The sequence below is a fragment of the Dipodomys merriami genome, unplaced genomic scaffold (genome assembly GCF_024711535.1).
Source record: "Dipodomys merriami isolate MVZ:Mamm:240054 unplaced genomic scaffold, mDipMer1.0.p SCAF_14, whole genome shotgun sequence".
In the NCBI taxonomy this organism is placed as follows: domain Eukaryota; kingdom Metazoa; phylum Chordata; class Mammalia; order Rodentia; family Heteromyidae; genus Dipodomys; species Dipodomys merriami.
In genome coordinates, this window is record NW_027202715.1 from 12,592,969 (window position 1) to 12,616,202 (window position 23,234).

The window sequence follows — 23,234 nt, forward strand, 5'->3', positions numbered from 1 at the left end:
ATTCAGTTCTCCTCTCTAGAAAGCAGCAGAAAATAGCCTCATCCTCTTCTGCCATTGTAGAGTTGTCTCAATGCTAGGATACAAGGCGTTAAGCAAACCCCAGGCTGTCTAGAGGCTCTGCTTATTTCTTCACCCTCCTCCTCAAAGAAACTCTCCATCCTCTTTGAGCCTGTGACTCATATGGAGGCCACCACTTGGAAATGAGGTCCACAGAGCCCACAAAAATTGGCAAAATTTCCAGGATTTCATAGCACCAAGGACCATGTGTCAGAGGGAGAAAATAAATCTCCCACACTGGTGTGTTTAGGCTGGAGAGAGGCAAGTGAACTCCACAGTCCAGTCATGGGAGAACTTTTCCTCAGGGCTGCAACTAGTGTAGCAATAATGACAAAGGAAAAAAAAAACATATCTATGGCTGCCTTCTCCCATCAATCATCTGAACATCAAAACACCCACCCCAATGCAAGCTTTCCCATAAGTGATGTTTTCTGGACCTTGCTCAGCCTTTGGTCTTTCTAAGGAGTAGACATCTGCTTTTAGCATACCAGAAGAATTTAGTAATCCCAGCTGCACCTGCTCAGGAATGCACTAAAGACCTGCACCAAGAGCACCAAACCCTCTACTGTTAGCACACAGTATGATGAGAAGCCATGACCCACCATACACCAAGGCCTGCCTGCTGTAGTAGGGTTTGTAGTACCTACTCTTGGAGAAGGAGTGGGATTTTATGTCCCATGCCAGTGGGGCTTATGGCCTGTTCGGAGCCCCATGGGGATAATTACATGGACTGTCCCTCTCTTCCTTGGGAGGCTCCTGTTATCTGTGACTTCCATCTAATGAAGACTTAGAGAAGGGGAGGTGGTGACACTAACTCAGGAGGGACAGAGACAGAAGCAATCTGGAGGGCCTGGGAATCAGTGAAACAATGCATGTTATCTTACACTTTTGCATATACAGTAGATGCTCAATAGTTCCTGCTTGCCGGCCTCTCATCCTATGCCAAACAGCTTCGCACACACACCTTCATGTTGGGAACTGTCCTTAGGACCTCTAATGGATCCTTCATAGCTTGTATTATAAGCTAAGGGAATTTATAGGAATAAGCCCAGGGGATTTTCCTTTCACCTTTCTGTCCAGAAAAACAAAGCCAAGTAGAAATTGGTAGCATTGGGTTATAGTTTTGAGATTTTAAAAAGCCAAAAAAAAAAGAAAAACCAAAACAACAACAACAAAAACTCCTAAGAGGATGGAGCATGGGTCCTGGAAAAACAAACGTCAGCCATCACCAGTGGGCATTGCAAGTGACTTCCCAGCAAAACACTGCCCCCAGTGGCAGATCCATGCAAGGTAGCTCCAAGTCCAACACAGAGACCATTATTAATTGTTTACCTGGAGTTACACAGCAAGTCCTTGACACAAGACTTTTGATTTTTGCCATCCAGCCCTCCCTCAACAAGAACGCACTTCCTGGATGAGATAATTTAATTAGTATTTGTCCAGCACCCTGCTGCGAAAGGAAACTCACATGCCCTCCCTTCTGCAGGGACTGAATAATCCAAGCTCTCTTGATACCATTAAATCCTGGGTGAGTCACTGTCTGAGACTTTCTTCTTGGGTATTTAGTTGAAGAAAAATACCCATTTGCTCATGAAACAATTACTTTGCTTTCAAACTTTAAGAAACGACTGGGGTTTTGTTTGCTATAGTTGTTTTTGACATACACACATATATATACACATATATGCATATATATATATGTGTATATATATATGCATCACTTTGCAGGGCACCTCTGAGCAGTCAGCACAATGATCTCAGGTAAGCTCCAGGTATTTCTTCCAGTGACTCTGGCTATGGCAGGTGATTATGGTAAGGCTCCTCCAAAGGTCAACTTTGTCCTCACTGTCTTCGAGTGGCTCAGGGCACCCCAACCCTATCTTTACATCTCTGTTGTCTTCTTTCTCCTGTCACTGTGCTATCTCTTAAGTCACTGTACCTTCAGCACCAGCATCATCCACCTGGGAGCCATAATTGACTTAAAAGGCTGACCTGAGCTCCCCTTGCTTTCATCCTGAAATGCCCTGAGTCTGAATAACAAACATTTACCATGGCAAATCCCATTTCCCCGCTTTCTACATAAACTTCTCCTTCCTTCCCAACCATAAGCTGCTAGGCAGACTAGATAACAACTGGGATATGCAGTTATTAAGGGCAGATTTTTTAAATGACAAAAAGATACAGTTTAAAATAAAGCCTACTTGAAAATCAGCTTCCCTTCCAACTCAATTATATTCAGGCCCCCTGCTCAGAAGCTCCTTATACTGAGAGACTCAAGCTTCCTATTGGCTGCTGGGGGTTTTGTGAGAAACGTTGCCTTGGCAACATGGAAGGCCCAGACACCTGACACAGGAAGTGGAGGATGCAGTGTTTCTCCCTCTCTCAGACACCAGGAGTGGCCAACAGGGTGCCAGGCATGGGAGATCTAGTGTCAGCTACTGGAGGGGAAGAAGGGACCCCCACAACCAACTGTCCACACTGACTGTGGAGACCTCGAAATTAGAGAGGAGTGGAAAGAAGGGGTGGGAGGTAGTAAGGGAAACAGTGAGCTCCCTGATTTGTCACTGTGGCTGATCAGCATTGGTGGTCTCAGACAGACAGCAAGCTCAGCAGTTTCTTTCACACCATAGTAACTAAACGTACTCCCCTGCCCTAGCATCCCTTTACCAGACAGAAGTCCAAACAGAAGCCAATTTTTGTTTTGGTCATAATCCACAGCAATTCTGACCATCATCCATAGCTCCCCAAGCAAGGCTCACAGTTTGGGGCACCTCTACTGACACAGACCAGCCAGAGTTCCTCGACATTATACAACACAATCTGGACCTACATGGTGACAGAAGATGGCCATCCGACTCCTGAATGGAACCACAAAAACAAACCTCCGTCTGCACAACTACATAGCGTCTTGTACATCTCATTGTTGCAATGGGTCAACCTGTATCCCTATTTAAACAATTTGTTTTTTCCCTTCCCATCCCCAAATTATACCAACATCAAATACAGTGAAAACAGGGGTTATGCCGTGGAGGAGGGACATACAAAGCAACAAAAAAATCATGTGGTACCTTATAAATACATTAGAAACACCAGCAGAAAAGAAAAAACCACTTGTGTCCTTATCTTGGGGTTCATTGCGCTTAACATAATCTTATCTGACCTTTTCTGCTTGTCGCAGATATATACTAGTTATTGCAAATAAGGGAAAACATGGGACCTATGTTTCTATTCGCCTGGCTTACTTCACTTAATACAATTTTTTCCAAGTCTTTCTATTTCCTAACAAATAGGGCAATGTCAGAGAGGGGAGGGAAGGAATGGTAGGGGAAAAACAAAGAAAGAGGCAACAATGCTTGATAAGAAATGTACTCATTACCTTGCTCATGTAACTGTAACCCCTCTGAACAGTATTTTCACAATAAAAACTTATTTAAAAAACAAAACAAAACAAACCTCCAGGAGACTCAAAAATGTCAACAAGCCATGTGTGCAAGTTGCCATATCAAAACCAATTGTTAAGCTTCTGAGAATTTGTATGACCAATACATAACTTTTATCCCTTGCGTGATGGCTAGAATTCTCCATTCTCCCCCATCATCATACAGAGACTCCAGGCCATCTTGCCTCTGTTCCCTCATCCTCCAGGAGAAAGTTGGATGTGACCTCTGTCTCAGCTTCAGCCACAATTCACACTTGTTCCCACAATTGCACTGACTTCACAGCTCTGGGGAAAATGTATTGAACCTTGAAACCTCCAAAGCAATTCCCCTAATGCAAAAAGCAGGACTCAGGTCTTCCCCTGAATCTCAGAGACTCACTAGAGGCACTTCCTGTCTGGAAATCTCTCTGTACCTCCTGTCCAGCATACCCCATACACACCAGCATCAACAGCCCCCATACACACCAGCATCAACAGCAGCATGAGCAGAAAGAGAGATGGGAAGAGAGAGTTTCGTCGCCAGTGAACAATTGCTGGGAATGCAGAGACCCCCATGACTGTGGCTCTTCTTTGCCATTTTAGTTTATATTAAATATATGTTTTTATTGTAAAGATACTGTACAGAGGGGTTACAGTTACATGAGTATGTTAATGAGTACACTTCCTATTCAGCATTGTTACCCCCTCCTTTGTTTTCCCCCTACCATCCCTTCCCTCCCCACCTCCCCAACTCCTTCCTTCCCCCCTCAAAGTTGTAAAGTTCATTTTTATCATAGTGTCTTGTACATCTCGTTGCTACAATGGGTCAACCTGTATTCTTATTTCAGCATTTTGTTATTTCCCTTCCCCTCCCCAAATCAGAAAAACCTGGTCATACTAAAGCTACCAGAAGCACAACTATGTTTATCACAGCATTATTTACCATAGCTAAGCTATGGAACCGACCCAGATGCCCCTCAGTAGATGAATGGACCAAGAAAATGTGATTATATATATATATATATATATATATAATGGAATTCTATGCCTCCATCAGAAAGAGTGGCACTGCTCCATTAGTTTGGAAATGGAAAGACATGGAAAAAACTATATTAAGTGAAGTAAGACAGGCCCAAAGAAACATAGGTCCCATGGTTTTCCTTATTTGCAATAACCAGTATATATCTAGGACAAGCAGAAAAGGTCAAAAGCTATGACCATATAAGATGATGCTAAGCAAAATGAACCCCAAGATAGGGACACAAGAGGTTCTATCTTTCTTGCTGTTGTTTTAAATTTACTTATAATGTACTATGTGATTTTTTTCTTTTGCATGTTCTTCCCCCATGGTATAACCCTTGTTTTCGCTGTATCTTATTCCTGCTGTAGCTATCTCTAATGGCACCATGGCAGAAAGATTGGCTGTGAAATCCCTGGCACTTACCTTGCGCATGTCTTTGCCAAAGGTCTCACTATAGGTTGTGCCAAGGATTTCAAACTGCACATAGGGGTTCGAGCTGTCCTCTCGAAACTCCATCACTCCCGTGAGACCAGTAATATGACCCTGCAGGAGATAAGGGAAGGCCATTGGTGAACAAAGGGAGTATAACTAGAGTCACCAAGAAGAAAGCAGTCAAAATAAGGGACCCAGCAGGGTATGAGGAGACCATAGGCAGCTAGAACAAGGACAATCACTGGCCATCCTAAAATATGGAGCAGGATGGCTACTTCCCAGAGTATTTAAAGGAGAAATCCCCAAGACTTGCACCTGTCATTCATACTGTCAGTGTATTGAAATTTCCTGCTATGTGTCAGGCACTGTGCTTGGGTGAGATGAAACAGTGATAGAATTTTCCCTATCCTCCCAAGGCTTAGTCTTCCCCTTGCAACCTCTCCAAGTGGTTTGCTTTTGCTAATGCCAGAGGGAAGTCAAAGGTCAACAGGAGCCATATCTGACACACAGCTTTAAGTTGCCAGGCAGTACATTCAAGCATTCGTTGAGCAAATACGACTTTGTTACATATGCCAGCTTGGGAAAATCAGTGCCTATCCTTTCTACCTCCCCCATCCCTTCTCACTTCAGCATGAAATAAATCAGATCCATGCCACAGAGCCAACAGAACTGAAGGAGAAACATAAACATAAATAAAGCACATTGTCAGACATACACTGACTACGGAGGACACGCTAGCCCTGCTCTCTCAGTAGACAGTGGGGGCTATGGGGATCTCTCCCTCATCTCTTTTAAGTCTGGGGCTAGGGTCTCACTCAACCTTATCTCCCATGAATATTGTGAACACAGAGAATCACAGAGACTGAGTCCAGGAGAGGCCAGCTTTGTCCTAGACTGCAGTAAATTCAAGCCAACACAGGAACATGTTTAGTACTATCTAAGCCATGTGCAATTTATCATAACTAAGACTCTTTAACACTATAGATTTCTCTAAATGCTCTTTTGAAGCCTCTAAAAACCAATTCACTCTAACAAGTCTTGTGTGAATTACTCCATCTGCTTCAAATCCAGCCTTCTAACATGGCTTCAAGTGGGACACAGCACAAGGCCAGTGTATGTGCGTACGAGCACACACATGCATGCACATGCTGAAATCCTAGATGATCAGCACACGACAATATTGACTGAAACCGCCTCTCTTGTAGACAATAGCGGCCTTCCTGGAGGGGTAACTGGCAGACAGAGAATAGACATAGGATTGGTGGTTGTCTCTAACCTTTCTAAAACCAGATCTCCTTGAATTAAAAGTGAAGGCAATAATATACATGCATGGGCCACAGCTCACCCAGCTTTCAAATGTAGGGACAGGCAAAGTGACAAAAAAGGAACCTGCAGCGAGGACCCAGGAGGTATACAAAGAGCTCATTTTCAGGCTAGATGATGCATGGTCAGAGTGCGAGTGTGAAGAGGAGCCTGTCTCCAGTCTCTCGGCCCATCCCAGAGGTATGCCCTTTGTACACACCTTTTTGATAGTGTCTAGCATGGACCTCCCTCCATTCCATGGCTTGGTGGATTTCCGTATGCAATTGAGGCTCGCCATGCTATGCCACTTCCGGTCCTCTAACTTCCTGTGGAAGGCGTTGGCCAGCATCAGAACACTGTCATACAGGTAGAGGTTGGAGATCTGCAAAATCAAGAGTGATGAGACATTTTTCTACTGGTCCAATTCAAGAGAGAGGGAGAGAAACCAGCAGAAAGTGGGACTGCTGTTTATGACGACACCAATTAAGACATGGTGACTGACAGCTGTACCATCAGCCTCTTGCTCCCTGTTTCTTCAATAGCTCAGCCAGGTGGTAGAGTTCAAGAAAGTAAGAACCTGCCCACTAGGGACAAAATTGGCAAGTGGATCTACACATCAACATGGAGAACCAGTAGGAATACTACAATTACTGAGTTCTGCAAACAGGCAAGCTACTTGCTCAAGTAACATAAAGTGGAGAGAAGGATTAGTAGGGTACAATGAGGGAATGGCATGGGAAAAGGAAGAAAGTGGTACAAGAATGGGGCCCCTATTAGGTCCTCAGACTCTACCAGGACTCTTGAGAGATTGTAGAGATTTGGAGCTTTGAGACTTTTGGGTTTGTTTATGTGTGTATGCTGATTCTGGGCTTGAACTCAGGGCCTGGACATTGTTGCTGAGCTTTTTTGCTTAAAGCTATCACTCTACCACTTGAGCCACAACTCCACTTCTGGCCTTTTTGATGCTTAATTGGAGGTAAGAGTTCAAGGACTTTCCTGTATAGGCTAGCGTTGAACATGACCCTTAGATTTCAACCTCTTGAATTGCTCAAATTACAGGCACAAGCCACTGGTGCTAGGAAAGAGTCTTCACAATAATTTAACCCTATTTTATAACTTAAAGCATCTGATGATACATCAGCAAATGAAGGCAGTTATGTGCCATGAAAACATTATTTACCAGCCAGGCACCGATGGTTCACAACTGTAATCCTAGCTACTTAGGTGGCCAAGATCTGAGGATCATGGTTCAAAGCCAGCTTGGGAAGGAAAGTCTTTTAGACTCTTGTCTCCAATTAACCATCAAAATGGCTGGAAGTAGATCTGTGGCTCAGGTGGTAGAGCATTAGCCTTGAGCAAAAATGCTTAGGGACAGTGCTCAGCCCCTGAATTCAAGCCCCAGCACACACACACACACACACACACACACACACACACACACACACACACACACACACACACACACACACACACACACACACACACACACACACACAGATCAATATGAGCAAGAAGGCCAGTGGCTGCTGTCTGAGGGACCCTGAAGAAGCATGCTTCTGGGAGAAGAGCAGCTCCATTCTCACCTGGCTTCTTCATGCCACCTGAGAGTGTGTGTGTGTGTGTGTGTGTGTGTGTGTGAGAGAGAGAGAGAGAGAGAGAGAGAGAGAGAGAGAGAGAGAGAGAGAGAGAGAGTCCATGTGGGATAGGTCTGGGACCCCTCACTCCTAACTATTGCACAGACAACCAATGGTCAGTCAAAGTGGGTCAAAGGGACCAGTCTCTGCACACCTAAGCAGCAAGTAGCCTACTAAAAATATTTCACGCAAACATCACTAGATAGAAATAGGAGACTATGTCAGTCTCACAGAACTCCTGGGAAGATCAAATAGGTTTCTTGGGCTGCAGGAAGAGCTCCTGCGATCCCTAACCTCTCCTCCTTCATGTGTTCCCACACCTCAGGTCTTATTCTCTGCCTGCACTTCTTTTCTCATCCATCTTGAATCTGGGTGCCCTAGAATCTGAGTCCCAGATGAGAACCTGTGTGGCAAGGATTGTCCCCCATAACTGCAGCTCAAGTCAGTGGTAAGCCAAGAAGAGGAGGACGAAGGCCTCAGAAATTTCTGTTACATCAGGCCTGACCCACAGCTCATGCCAGCTCTGAGGGCCATTTTCACCAGGATGTAGCCAAGCAGAGCTGCAGGTGTCCCTCTACATACTAGCCAGTACTGGGGATTCCTGTCCTGTCTAGAATTGTCCAGTTTCCTTGCTGTGGTCATCATGGGCCCTGTGCTTGGTGCCTCTGCATGCCACTTCCGTGAATGAACAGGGGGTGAAGGAGACATGCATATCACTGAAGAGGCAGGCTGTGCCTGGGTAACTGATCATTGCTGATCCAAATGAGCATACCAGTCCAAAGGGCTGCAATGCATCGATGTCTGGTATGTTCCTCTTTAGGTACCTGCATGACACAGGTGCTTACAGGACACCAAAGTCAAGTGTTACTCCCACCACTGGGAACTAGCCCCTGTCACACAAGGACCCCCATCACAGAACCACGCCCCCAGACTAACCTAAACCCTCTTCCAGCCATTCCACTCCTCAGGAGCTCCCACCATTGCACTAACATGACTTCTTCCCTTTTAATACAAACCCATCATTGAGAGGTTTTTATAAAGGTACATAAAGCACTCAAGACTTGGTATGGATTTGGGTGTTTTGAGTGTTGTTTTTTTCTAAAAGAATAACTCAAAGCTGAGAGTCCTTGATGATCTGGAGATTTCTCAAGACATTTGTGGGACTCCCAGTGAAAGTAGAACTAAATAGCTTGACGCTCTTTAGTCAGCTGGGACCCTTTGACCTTTACCCCCACCTGAATGCCACTTACACATCAGTGCTGAGCACACAGCACTGCCTCAAGTTTAGCCAGACAAGCACTTGATAGAATTTCTCTCCCCTCCCTGCACTTCTATTCACAATGAACTAAAGCACTCAACAAATGTATGAATGCAGAGAGGCTTGCAATGTAGAAGAAAAAGCAAAGCATGACTCAGAAAGGCCAAAGGAAGCCCTTAGTCCTCCCACAAGTGTGTCTGCTTGGAAGAAGAATGAATTTTAATTCAAAGGAACATTCTTGAGCAATGCTCTTTTCCAGGCATAGACTGGCCTTCCCACCTCCCCCATATCACCCTTTTCCATGGACTTTTACACACTGTCAGTTCATAAATGTGTTTACCTCACCAAACGCTGAGCTTTTTTAGTTCTTCCTAGTTAATGTTTGATAGATGTGCTCATAATGATGGGTATATGCATGGATGGAAAGATAGATGGATAGATGGGTAAGTGGGTGGGTAGATGAATGAGTGGGTGTATGGATGGGTGAGTAGGTGGACAGATGTATAAGTGATAGATGTACAGGTAGATAGATGGGTAGATTAATGAGTAGTGAGTAGGTGATTGGATGGAATGGTGGGTGGATGGGTAGATGAGTAGATGAGTGGGTGGTTGAGTAGGTGATGGATGAATGGATGGCTGGATGGATGAGTGGGCGGATAAATGGATAGGTGATGGATGAATGGATGGATAGATAAGTGGGTGGATAGATGGGTGGGTATGGTGATGGATAGATTAGTGGATGGATGGATGGATGGATACCTGTATAGGAGATAGATGGATTAGTGGGTGGATTGGTGGATGGGTAGGTAGTTGGGTGCATAGGTGATAGATAGACAGATGGATAGATAAGGGCGGGTAAAAGGATGGGTGATGGAACATGAGAAAGAGATTTGCTATCTCCAACTTTGACTTGGGAGAGAGTCTCCTTCATTTGTATCTCATACAGAGAGTGTATAAAATGGACAATATAGGAAGGCCCAGATTGTGTTGCTTATTAGAGGAAGAGGGTTCTATAATACTATGTGCCAGGTTCTTGAGAGGAACTTGGCCTAGATCAGTAAAAGACACACATTTGTACTTTGGGCTGTCAAAGCCACAGGGGTCTTTGGCATGGCTGCTCCTCCAATGATACCACCCAGATGTTCAGAGAAGCTGGAGAAGGCAAGGAGAATATGTCTGGCGTATTCTAGCCCAACACTTATAGCAGGCACTGTGTTTGGTACTGTGTTCTTCTGACCCATTGCCTGCCTGGGTTCAGAGCTTGCAGCCCTGGAAAAGCTTCCCAAAGTCTTTTCTAAATGGTCATCACTGCAGCAGGCATCCTCATTCCTCCCTCAGAGGAGGGAGCATCTTGTCTCCCAGCCACAGACTCTCTCTTTCCACCCTGAGCTGTGATCATCCAGCCACAAAGCTTCCCATAAGCATTGCACTGGTGGCTTTCATCCTCTCCAATTCACCTCCCAACCCTTGTCTCTCTCCCCATGCCTCAGGTACACTGCTCTCCCAAGCCCCTGGATCTATGCACAATGCTATTCTCCCTAGTATAAACATGCTTCAAATTTCCCAACTTTTAGGAATTTATGACAATTAAGAGAGCATATTTGTGCAGGGCTCCAGTGACTCATGCTTGTAATCCTAGCTACCCAGGAGGCTGAGATATGAAGGCCAAAGTTCAAAGCTAGCCTTGGCAAAAAAAAGTCCATGAGACTCTTGTGTACCAACAGCCATGAAAAAAGCTGGAAGTGGAGCTCTGGCCTAAGTGCTAGAGCTCCAACCTTGAGTGAAAAAGCTAAGTGACTGCACCCAAACCCAAATACCAGCACAAAAAAACTGAGAGACAGGGAGAGAGACAAAGCCAGAGAGCAGAGAGACAGACTGAGAGAAAGAATTTGTAAAATGTTTAACAATAGTGTGCATTAGCACTTAATTGCTCAGTCAGTAAGTGTTCATGGAATTAATGAAGTTGAATGAAGAGTTCTACATCTGTTCTTAGAAGCAAACACCAAAGTAAAGACCTGTAAAGGCATTTGCATACAGGATGCCTCTTCTTAGAAGGTAGATGATGGTGGATCAAGGCCACATGGAGGAAAGATCCAGGAGCTAGGTATAGACATGCACTGTGTGGCACTGCTCATTCCAAGTCAGAATCAGAAACCACACACCTCCATGAGATGGGTAGGATCCTGAAGAGGCAGAATTTCAAACTTCATTTACCCATGCCAGAGTTTGTCCTCAGGGAGGAAACAGAAAAGGGAAGACACATCTCTAGGAGGGAGGAGAACTCTGCAAGGACCTCTTGCTGGGAGCTAGCAGTTCTTGAAAACCCAGTGGAGCCACTTAGCTGTTGGAGAATAGAATCCAATCCACACACATCAACTGAGGCCCAAGGGATGGAAAAATAGAATTTGAGTTTTCTTAAGAAGTTTCATCAGAACTCTTGTTACATTTGTAACTGCATTTTATTTAGGAACCTGTCAGCAGAAGAAAACCCACTAGTAAGATTATGATAACTAGCTGGCCATGATGAGCAGGTAAGAATGTACTTACTAGTTAAGATCTAAAAGGGATAAGCAGAGGGTAGACAAGAAAGCCAGCAGAATACAGAGATGGTGAACTGGGGAAGAAGGCACAGTGTTTGGTAACACTGAACACTCCACACCAGAGGGACTTAGATGGACTGTTGATGTCACTGCATTACATTCCCACCATCTGATCACTATCTCTGAAATCCTAGAATACTGTAATAGCATAGCATTGATGGGGTAATATATAAATTACAGAATTCAATTTCTCACTGTTGAAGAGGATGGACTTCCAAGCTCAAAGGCTGGCAGAGTTGGTGTCTGGAGGAAGGCCTATTTCTTGACTTACAGATGATGTCTTTGGAAGTGAAGAACTCTGGTCTCTTCAATCCCTTTTAGAGAGTTCTAGGCCCATTTCTTTCTTTTTTCTTGTGCTATTCTTGGGGCTTGAACTCAGAGCCTGGGTGCTATTTCTGAGCTTTTATGCTCAAAGCTAGAGCTCAAGAACTTCAGCCACAACTCTACCTTCAGGTTTTTCTTTGGTGTTCAATTGGAGGTAAGAGTCATAGAAATTTCTTCACAGGCTGGCTTTGAACCAGGATCCTCAGGCCTCAGCTTCTGCAGTAGCTAGGATTTCATGTATGAGCTAAGAGTGCCCAGTTTTGCCCATTTCTGAGAACCGTACTTTGATGATCTAATGTCTTCCGTGTATGCATTAGGCCATAAAAGTCAACTCCATCTCCTTGACTCCATCAACTTGGGGATCAGGTTTCAACATAAGAATGTTGAGGCTCTGCAACATTCAGACCCTCCCTAACAGCTTCTTTGTGTGGGTGAGCATTTATTTACCTTATTAGAATCAAGAAGGGACTTACTCTAAGTCTTCTGAAGCACATAGCAGGTGGAGACTGTCCCTTTGGACGCCCAGATGCCCACTTCACTTACTGCAATACAGATTAGGACCTGAGGTCATGAAATATAAGCCCTTACATGATATGTGCTGAGCTAGACCACAAAGCTCATCCAAGCCCATCTGGATGTCAGCAGATGCCAGCATCTGTCCACTATCATCCAGGAAGACAGAGGCCCCAGCAAGACTAGGGGATGCGCCAGACTGTCTGCCTCCCAGGCACTGGGGCTTGTCTTCCCCATAGTAAATCTGAGACTCCAGTGAAGACTTATAAGGGTACTTTAGCCATGTCCCTGTCTGCTCTCAGGGCTTAGGGATAGTTATGCACCTGCATTATCATCCCTGAAGGTAAAAGAAGCTGAATGATCAGCCAAGGTCAGAGCCACAGAGACCAGTTGCATCTTACACCAGACCATTATCCTCCTGTCCCAGAAGCTGGAAATGCGGGAAACATTTTCATCACAAAAGGCTCTGCCCTTCCTCTGGGCTTCTAAAGAGCCCCATTGTCTCTGCCCTCCATCATTAATCAAGCAAAATGGGCTGTTCAGAAGATATCTCAGAGGCAAACAGCAGCCACTGACCTCTGGCCGGATCCTCAGACAAGCTCTGGTCAGCCAGCAATGTCAGATAAGCAGTTGACAGTAGGTCCAGCTGGGGGAGGGGAGGAAGGGGAGGAACAATCCAACATCCAGATGCCACAGCTCAAGGAAACCATCCCCAGGCAAGACATTCATGCCAAACTGCTGCCAACCAACCTGTTCTGAGCCAGGCCAGAGGAGAGAGCAGATGGAGGCAGAGGGCAAAGGAGAGGCAGGAGGCTTGGCTCACCACTGAATCTGAAGGAAGGGTGTGGAGGTAGGAGGGAGGCATCTATCTGTACTCAGGGATCCCAATGTACAGGTGGCCCCTTACCAAAGAATAGCACAGCTCTGTCTACCTGGGCACTGGCCTCTATCAAATGCACCTGCCAGGGTCTTCAGAAACATTGAAAGTGACATGAAACCCAAGTTGCTGTAGGAAAGGGTGAGGGGGGTGCTGAGGGAATGTTCCAGAGAGTGGACTTCTCTAAGTCAATAGAAATCTTGTAGGGTTATGAAAAACTCTAAAGAATAGGAATCAGAACCAGGCACCATGGTTCACATCTGTAATCCAAGCTACACAGGACACTGAGATCTGATGATCACAGTTCGAAGTCATGCCCAGAAGAAAGGCCCATGAGATTCTTATCTCCAGTTGACCACACATACAAGTAAAGTTGTGGCTTAAGTGATAGAGTGCTAGAAGCAAAACAAACTCAGGGACAGCACCCAGTCCCTGACTTCAAGCCGCAGTACCAACACAAAAGCAAGCAAGCAAACAAACAAATAATTAAATAATAAGTAATTAATTAACCAGGACTGGTAAGGAAGGGAGGGGGGGATGAAATGCTTCAATAAAATGATCATGTGGGGTGAGGGTCATTCCACCAAGCCATCAGCAACATTTAAGTGCACAAAGAGGAGAAATTCCAACCCCAGGGAACATTTAGTAATAATACCACATTAGCCCCTTCAGCTTTATTCTTGGATCAGGGATTATAGTGGCCCAACAACATAGTTTACCTCATTTGCTGGTCATCCTTTAGAAACACATTTGAATATAAATGGGGTAGCAATGTGATAATGCATCCGCTACTTCAATTATAGAGCTTAAGTCCCAGGGAAATGCAGTTCTGAAGACAGAGTGCCAGTACAGAGTCTCTTTGGAGCGAGGCTGCCTGTGAAATCTCAGCAAAAGTCCCGGGGTTCTGAGGGACCGGTTATCACTTTTATTACTGGCTGAGTCAGACAAGCCCTAAACTAACTTGTCAAGAAAACAAGAATGAGAAACACTGAAATCAGACAATGCTTTGTAAGGAAAAATAAACAACAAGCACGGCATGCTGGAAAATACAATACTTTGGGAGCCACAAGAAGCCACTTATTTAGGTATTTTTCTTCCAAAGGACTTGCTTTCTACTAAATAGCAACCAAATTGATTTGCTATACTAGTGCTTGGTTGGTTTTCAAACACAGATAGTCCTGACCACAGACCTAATAAGAGGAAGATGGAGTTTCTAAGGGCAGTTCAGTTCAGTGGAGAAGCCAAAAGATGAATGGTCTTGCAAAAATGCCCCATTCCATATATATACACACTTTTTGTGCCTGTACTGGGGCCCAAGCTCAGAATCTGGGTACTGTCTGTTTGCTAGTTTCACTGAAGGTTGGCACTCTACCACCCGAACCACAGCTCTACTTCCAGCTTTTTGATGGTTAATTGGAGATAAGAGTCTCCACCTTTCTTGCCCCAAGCTGGCTGGCTTCAACCTGGGATCCTCAGATCTCAGCCTCCTGAGTAGCTAGAATTAGAGGTGTGAGCCATTCCCACCCAAAGACTCCTGAATCATTGTCATGACAAGGACCACCTGGGGAAGGCACTAAGATGGACTGAGAAGTTCCATTTCTATTTCTGGGAGGATTTTCATTAATTTCATCAAGACAAAGTTAATAATCCATGGCATCAATTTTTTCCCCTTTAGTTGGCTGTTCTAAACATCTTAGAGTCTTCTCGATAAATCTCACAGCTAGAGGCTAGTAGAAATTAGTTTGCCTTCTACACTGTCATTAGGAAAGAAAGAAGTAATAGTATTTGAGGATACTTGAAGGGAATGGCTTGTAAATGAGAATCTACAAGCTTTCCAAGTGGCTGTTGGGCAGGAGGAGTAAATAAATCCCATTCCCACCGCCCCCCTCCCACACAACCCCCATAGGAGAAAGCAAATGCAAGAGACATAGAGATTTCCTTAAGAAAGTATTTTACATGGAGGCTTCTAGAGACCATTTTGACTTGCATCAAGCCCTGAATTCTTAACAAATTCACTCCCAGAAGCCCTTATGGAGGATAATAAGCAGGGTCTCCAATGAAGAGCTCACTGGCAATCAAAGATGTGGCCTGTCCTCTCCCAAGCTGTGATTGAGTACCTGTGAGGCTGAAGTGGGGAGAAGAGATGTATAAAGTATGAGACAGAAGCTGGGAAGATGGGAGCCATTCTTCTGCCATGGTAATCCTTTCAAAAATAAGCTTGGGAAGACAATAGAATATATCATATAATTAACAATATGCAAACCACATATGAATGATAGATGTGTAGGCAGACAGATAGATGGATGCATGTATACATAGGTATATGCATAGGTAGGTAGTTAGGTAGATAAACAGGTAGACAAATAGCATGTTTACCCTTTCCATGGAAAACCTGAACACCTATACCCACCTCCTAAGTACCAATGATAATGGTAATAGTTCTAAATGTTTTCCACATGATATCTCATTTCATTTTTATGATGGTGGTAGGTAATATTCTAATCCCCAACTGACAGAGAAAAACACTGAGGCACAGAATAACAAATAAATAACCATCATTAAGGGGTTAGTAACTAGAGTTATTGGGATTCAAGCTGAAGCAATCTGCTGCCGCTGCTGCTGCTACTGTTGTTGCTGCTGCTGCCGCCGCTGCCACTATTAACACTACAAGAACTCCGTGATCTTTTGCTTTTCAGTTTTGCTCTTTGTTTAGAGCCTAGAACAGAGAAGGATAGGGGACCCCAGAATTCCTAGTTGCATGCTCATCTATGTCTTTGCTTATTCTCTTTGGGGGTATATGTCATATGAGGAAGCCTTCGGCTGGACCCAGCTGCTTGGCCAGCCTTCTAGTCTTCCTTGCTCTCTTCTCCCACAGTGGACAGATCCTTTGTGCCTGATGTGAACCCATCTCTTTTTATATTTTAGTCGGCAGTAAACAGACTTCAACAAGAAATACTGTCCACTCCCCTGCCCTATTCTGTGTTACCCACTTTGGGCATCAGGAAATGATCCCTGAAGATTGAGTATGGTTTGAGTTAGCAAGAAATGGAGATGTGGATAGGTGGATGGAAGTATGGCCAGGGCAAGGATGTTTTGAGACTGGAGAGGGATGAAACCATTCAAAGCTTAGAGAAATTAGAGAGGCCTTCCAGAGCTGCACATGCTTTGGCCTCATGCAGGGCAAAGGGATACCCTCTCCCTGTGCATTGGGGAGGGCAGGCATACAATGCTGACCCCTTATCTAGTCACATGTCCATCCACATTGAGAGCAGGACTGACACATACACAGGATGATTGACACAGCATACTTGGCCCTTGTTACCTCTTACAGTCCAGAAAGGACAAAGGCAGAGCAGAACAAAAATACCAAATTGTACCAAAGGCCTTTCTGATCTGTGAGGCCAGAACCCTAAGGTCATGGTCCCTGAAGAGGCCACTCTCTTGACCAAGCTATTATCACTCCAGGAAGACCCAGACATTCCATCCAGCCCATTCAGCTGATTAGCTATGACTTGGAGCAGTGGATACCAAGGGAGAGAGGTTTATTCCACCTAAATTCAGTATCTGCTGTCTTTCCCAGCCATTGAGAACGTATTTCTCATGTGTACTATCCACTAAGCCATGTTTCCTCCCCTCTTCTGATATAAAATTGCCCAGTGGGTTCAATGCTTTAGCAATTTATATATGCTTTCAACCCATTTGCGCTCCCATAATTTACTCCCTGGAATGTGTGACCCTCCCAATAATGTCAATACCAAAACGTCCTGCGTGCAACTGACCCTCAAACAGCTCTTATCTAAATCCTTGGCTTCTGCTGCCCACTTTTGGTCAATTCCTTACTTGGATAAAGAATGTGGAATTGGTTTCAAATCTTTAGTGCTGAGCGTTTCACACAAACAAAGGACCAGACAACTTCTATAAACCCAACCAGAAATTTCCTTCTGTCCCATGGCTCCTACAAAACATCAACCATCATTGGGCACTGGCAACTCATGCCTATAATCCTCGTTACTTGGGATGCTGATATTTGTGGATCTCAGTTTGAAGCCAGCCCAGACAGGAAAGTCTATCAGACTCTTATCTCCAATTTACCACCAAAAAGCTAGAAGTGGCACTGTGACTCAAGTGGTAGAGCACTAGCCATGAGAAGAAAAGCTCAGGAACAGTACCCATAGCCTCAGTTTAATCACTAGAACTGGCCATAAATATAGACAGACAGAGAGACAGACAGACAGACAGACAGATATCATCAATCATCTTACTGAGTGTCATATTCATAATGGTGAAGCTGATTCAAGGCAGCCTGAGGGCATAGCTCTACATCATTTCTTTCTTGTTCTCAAAAATCAAGACAGAAAACTACCTGTCATATCAGGCAGGAAGAAACCAGCCTATTCCAAGTCCAGTAGATGAGCTTAGACAGAATACACACATGCCAGGGCAGTTGTAACAAGACTAACTGTAAACACTTTGTATGGCTTGCCTGGGAAGGGATGGAGAAGGTGGACAGGTCTAGGTTGTGCTCTCTTGTACCTCTCTGTTCATTTAAGAACCAGCAGTATTCCCTGGAAAACCTGAGCCTCAGAATTCACAAGATGTGCTAGGGTAATTCCAAGAACCTTAGCATGGTTTTGTGCTGTGAATGTATGAGTGATTTCTTACAAGAATGCAGAGCCATTCTCTATCTTAGCCCTGCTAGATAAACCCATCCCTTCAAAAAGTCAATACAAAGGCCTGACAAACAGCAATCACTTCTCACATTAAGGTGTAACTTTTTTGTTTGAGTGACAGTCCTAGGGCTTGAACTCAGAGCCTGGGTGCTGTCCCTGCACTTTTGTACTCAAAGCCAGTGCTTTACCACTTGAGCCACCACTCCACTTTGGGCTTTTCGGTAAGGTAATTGGAGATAGGACTCTCATGGACTTTCCTGCCCAGGCTAGTTTCAAACCACAATCCTCAGATCTCAGTCTTCTGAGTAGCTAGGGTTATAGGCATGAGTCACCAGTGCCCCACTGGTGTTAACTTTTAAATACTAGAGGCTCCATATGTGCTAGCACACCTTACTTGCTGACAACAGACATAATGGCCTGACTGTCCCGCTGACTGGTTTCAATTTTAGTAAACGGCAGAGGTCTTAGTAATTAAAATTGGTGGGCAACAACATTCAGCATTCAACCCAGGAGACCCTAGAATGTTTTGGGCCGCAAGCCAATGGTGTGAGATCCCTCCCAACCCCCCAACGTGGAAATGGAAATGATATACCCCACACTGACCTGGAGCATCTGGAGGTAGCCTTCCTGAGGGTCGCAGAGCAGAGAGGAGATGCGATGGTTGTTTCTCATGCATTTCTGGTTGTCCTTTGCAGATGGGAAGATTTGCCGGACTACGGTCATCCTCCCAAGGGCACTGTGGACCAGATCCAGGATCTCAGGGTCACTGATTTCCTGCAGAAATAACCACATGCATGCTCACTATCCATTCATGAATTTAAGTGCTAATTTGAAAGAGATCAAAGGATGAGGCCCAGGTCACACATATCCTTATTTATTTACAACAGCACTTGTCAGCCCTTAGGTACAAACAGGATTGTTTTAGCTTTTCCTGAACACCAGACGGGGAAATAAAAGATAAACCACTGGTACTGGTTTCCACAGGTCAAGATGTTAGGAACCAGCGTCACAGTGCACAGTAGACACCAGAAGGCATCAGCCAGGCCTAGTGGCTAAATTTCCTATTGAGAGTCATCAGCCTAATCTGGCCAGGGAAAGCCAGGTTTCTCTGACTTGATTAATCAAAACGCAATGTGGGACTAAGAATGTAGCTTAGTAATAGAGTGCTTGGCTAGCATGAATGAAGCCCTGGATTTGATTCCTCAGTGCCACATAAACAGAAAAAGCTGGAAGTGGTGCTGTGGCTCAAGTGGTAGAGCACTAGCCTTAAAGAAAAGAAGCTCAGAGACACTGCCTAGACCCTGAGTTCAAGCCCCAGGACTGACATAAAAATAAAATTAAAAAAGAATGGCAAGAAGATGACAATGTGGGGCTGGGAATGCAGCCTAGTGGTAGAGTGCTTGCTTAGCATGCATGAAGCTCTGCATTCCATTCCTCAGTACCACATGAACAGAAAAAGCCAGAAGTGGCCCTGTGGCTCAAGTGGTAGAGTGCTAGTCTTGAGCAAAAGAAGCTCAGGGATGGTGCTCAGGCCCTGAGTTCAAGCCCCAGGACTGGCAAAAAACAAAATGCAATGTGTTTCCTGGAATTCTCTCCTAGTTGGATGGTTTTTTAATTAAAAAATTGCAACTACATCCATTCATTTGTTCCATAAAAATGTACGGAACATGCTGTATGGGGTTTGTTCTATACTAAACACTAGTGATATAACAGAAGTCACCTATAGTCCTGTCCTTAGAATCTCTCCTTTACCATCACTGGACGAAATATATACCAAGTGTGTCAGTGGCTGAGACACCAAAGGCGCTATCCATGCATTTGTTTATTTAGTGCTCACAGAAACCCTAGAACTGCCATAAGGTAGATTTTATTATCATTCCATTTCACCTACCAGCACAGACTTTGCAAAAGGAGTGGCCTTCAGGGGGCTCAGAAGTTTCCATGAGAAACAAGTCACATACTGAACTTGGAGATAAACTTGTTAGGCACAGTGTTTGTATATGTGTGGTCAGAGTACAGCTGAGATGTTGGTGGTGCTGCCTTGGCTGGGGTAGAGGACAGAAAATTTCTTTTCTGGGTGGAGCTGTCAAGGGATGCCGAATGCCTCGGGCTCCACTGGCCTGGAGCAGGCAGAGCCTGGGTGCCTTCAAAGGGCCTATTTGGGATCAGAGCAAGATCTGGAGGGGCAGGATCAAGCAAGATTCAGACCCCAACAGAGGTAACAGGGAATTCATATACCCCACTATAAAACGCCTGCACTGAGGGGAAATGACTAGCCCTTAAGAAGTTTGAGGCACAAGTGAGCCATCGACAGAATTACATATTCAAAGATCTCGGGCTACTTTGTGTAGAGAGAATTAGAGACAGACAAAGCTGATGAAGAGAAGGCAAGCAAGAGGGCTCAGGCTACATGACTGGGTCTAAAACTACAATAGATGGAAATGAATACACAAGGAGCATTGCAAGATCAGCACAGGAATATGTGAGTTACGAGAAGTCTCAGTTCACAGTCTCCACTGGCATCTGGGTATAAGATTTTACTGATGTATCATCACACTTAAAAAAAAAAAAAGCTTTAACCAAAGAAACAGAGGTCCCATGGTTTCCCTTACTTGCAATAACTAGTATATGTCTGAGTCAAGCAGAAACGGTCAAATAAGTTGATGTTAAGCAAAATGAACCCCAAGATAAGGATTCAGATGTTTTTATGTTTGAATGTTAATGCTTTAGGTTTTTATGTTATAAATATGTTTGTATGTCCCTCCCCCATGGTATAACCCCTGTTTTTACTGTATTTGATGCTGGTATAATTTGTGGAGGGGAAGGAAAAAAACAAATTGTTTAAATAGGGATACAGGTGGACCCATTGCAACAATGAGATCTACAAGACTTTATATCCAAAAATGAACCTAACAACTTTGGCGGGGCGGGGGGGGGGGGGAGGGATGGGAAGGGGAAACAAAGGAAGAGGCAACAATGCTTGATAAGAAATGTACTCATTACCTTGTCCATGTAATTGTAACCCCTCTGTACGGTATTTTCACAATAATAATAAAAAAGAAGCTTTAAATCTTTCTCCTTACAGATGACCCAAGGGAAATTTGAAATTCCATAATGGTGTAAATAGAGCTAACAAGGTTAGAAATAAATGATGACTGATAACGAATTCCTAAATTAGTCAGAAAATAGTGATCATTTAAACAAGAGCATAATGTTTGTAAGGGCAAGATAGCAAACAATGTATTTAGGATTGGTCTTTGGAAGCATATCAGGAAGGGGGTATGGTAGATTAAAACCACATGCTGAATCAGGGAGACTGTGAAATATAGAGTCATGGCCTTTAGCATGATCAGTAGTTTCCAAGTAGGCTGGCCTGCAGGGATCACACAAAGTTAAACGAACCAATTATTGCAAGTTAATATTCCAGACAAATCTATTTGAACTTGCTAAATTGGGACCAATAGACAATCCAAGGTAAGAGGATTGGTTGCATGGAACTGGCCCAGAGCACAGATAGAGGTTTAGAGAAATCGCACCCTAATCTCATCAACCTAGAGAAATAGACCAGCTAGTTACTATTCCAGAAACCATGCAGAAATTGAGGAATCAGTTGCTGGTAGTTTATACCTGTAATCCTAGCTACTTGGGACTCTGAGATCTAAGAATCCCCAGTTCAAATCAAGCCCAGGCAGAAAAGTCTGTGAGACTTTTGTCTCCAATTAACCAGAAATAAAACGAGAACAGAGGTGTGGCTCAAGTGGTAAAGCACCAGCCTTGAGAAAAAAAATGCATGAGGTGTTGAGTTCAAAGCCTAGTACTGGCATAGAAGAAGAGGAAGATGAGGAGGAGGAGGAAGAAGAAGGAGGAGGAAGTGGAGGAGGAGGAGAGTGGGAGGGGGAGGAGGAGGAAGAAAAAGAGGAGGAAGAGGTGAAGGAGGAGGAGAAGGAAGATGGAAGAATGAAGGAGGAGGAGGAGAGAGGAGAAAGAAGGAGAAACAAAGAAAGAAATTATAACTCCTCCCCCCCCCCCCCATTGTAAAGTTTGTTATGCAATAGTGTCTTGTAGGTCTCATTGTTACGATGGGTCAACCTGTATCCTTGTTTCAGCAGGGAAGGGATAGTAGGGGAAAAACAAAGGAGGGTGTAACAATGCTCAATAGGAAATGGACTCATGACCTCACTCGTGTAACTGTACAGTATCTTTACAAGAAGAAAAGAAATTGTAAGATTTCATGAAACATTGCTTCAGTTTCCCCTAAAGAGGTGAATCAGAGCCAGCACACCTTGGAGGGGAAATGGGCGTGTCTCATATTGTTTCTTTTTCCCACATCTTCTTGAGGAGGCCATTGCAGAGGAACAGTCATTTTCCTAGAAGCTCTTTTTTTTTTTTTTTTTTTTTTTTTTAAATTGTATTTTATTTTATTTGAGAACATACTGTACAAAGGGGCTACAATTACATGGGCAGGATAATGGATACATTTCTTACCAAGCATTGCAGCCTCCTCCTTTGTTTACCCTTCACTTTTCCTAGAAGCTCTTTTGTCTCATGTTTCCTCAATTCCAAAAGGGTAATCTACGCCCCCATGCAGACCCTGGAAACCTGGGAGATGACTTCCAAGACAGCCCAGAACCTTGCATTAAGTACAAGCATCCTCTCTCCTGGAACCTCACAAGCCACTCACACCAGGTGAGTGACTGTGTTGAAGCAGGGGGTGGGAGTCTTCCCAGCTGCCCTGATCTGCCCTTTCACTTCGCCTGCCCAGGACTCCTAAAAGACTTAGCACAGCCTCCCACCAAGCCATTAATGGCCATATGCCTTCCACAATCAGAGTCTGTTGGAACATTGTAGACCATCTTGTCTCACCTGGCCTAGCTTGAATCCATTTGCTCTGTATCAAAGCATGATCTCTCCTTGCCAGTATGCTGCTACCCTCCCCTGGGGCTATTCTGTTCTCTCCAGAAACATGCAATCTGGAAATGCATGGTACCAATATCCCCCATTCTTTAGGGGCAATGGGAAGGGTCACTTCTTTCCCTCTTCCCAACTGTGAATCCCTGTGATTAGTCTGTTCTGGCAGCAATATAGCAGGCCCTGGTCTCCGGTCCCACTGCACCTGTGGGGCCCCACA

At 44.4% G+C, this 23,234-nt stretch overlaps 1 protein-coding gene across 2 annotated transcripts in view; it reads right to left on the reverse strand.

Annotated features, from left to right (window-relative positions):
* Positions 1-23,234, reverse strand: part of Grid1 (glutamate ionotropic receptor delta type subunit 1) — a 762,765-nt gene that overhangs the window by 243,950 nt on the left and 495,581 nt on the right. For both annotated transcript variants that reach the window (XM_070020755.1, XM_070020756.1), the window contains exons 6-8: positions 18,710-18,880; positions 6,451-6,612; positions 4,920-5,039 (exon numbers count right to left, since the gene is read on the reverse strand). In XM_070020755.1, coding sequence (XP_069876856.1) covers positions 4,920-5,039; positions 6,451-6,612; positions 18,710-18,880 — 453 coding nt within the window. The remainder of the gene's footprint in view (positions 1-4,919; positions 5,040-6,450; positions 6,613-18,709; positions 18,881-23,234) is intronic.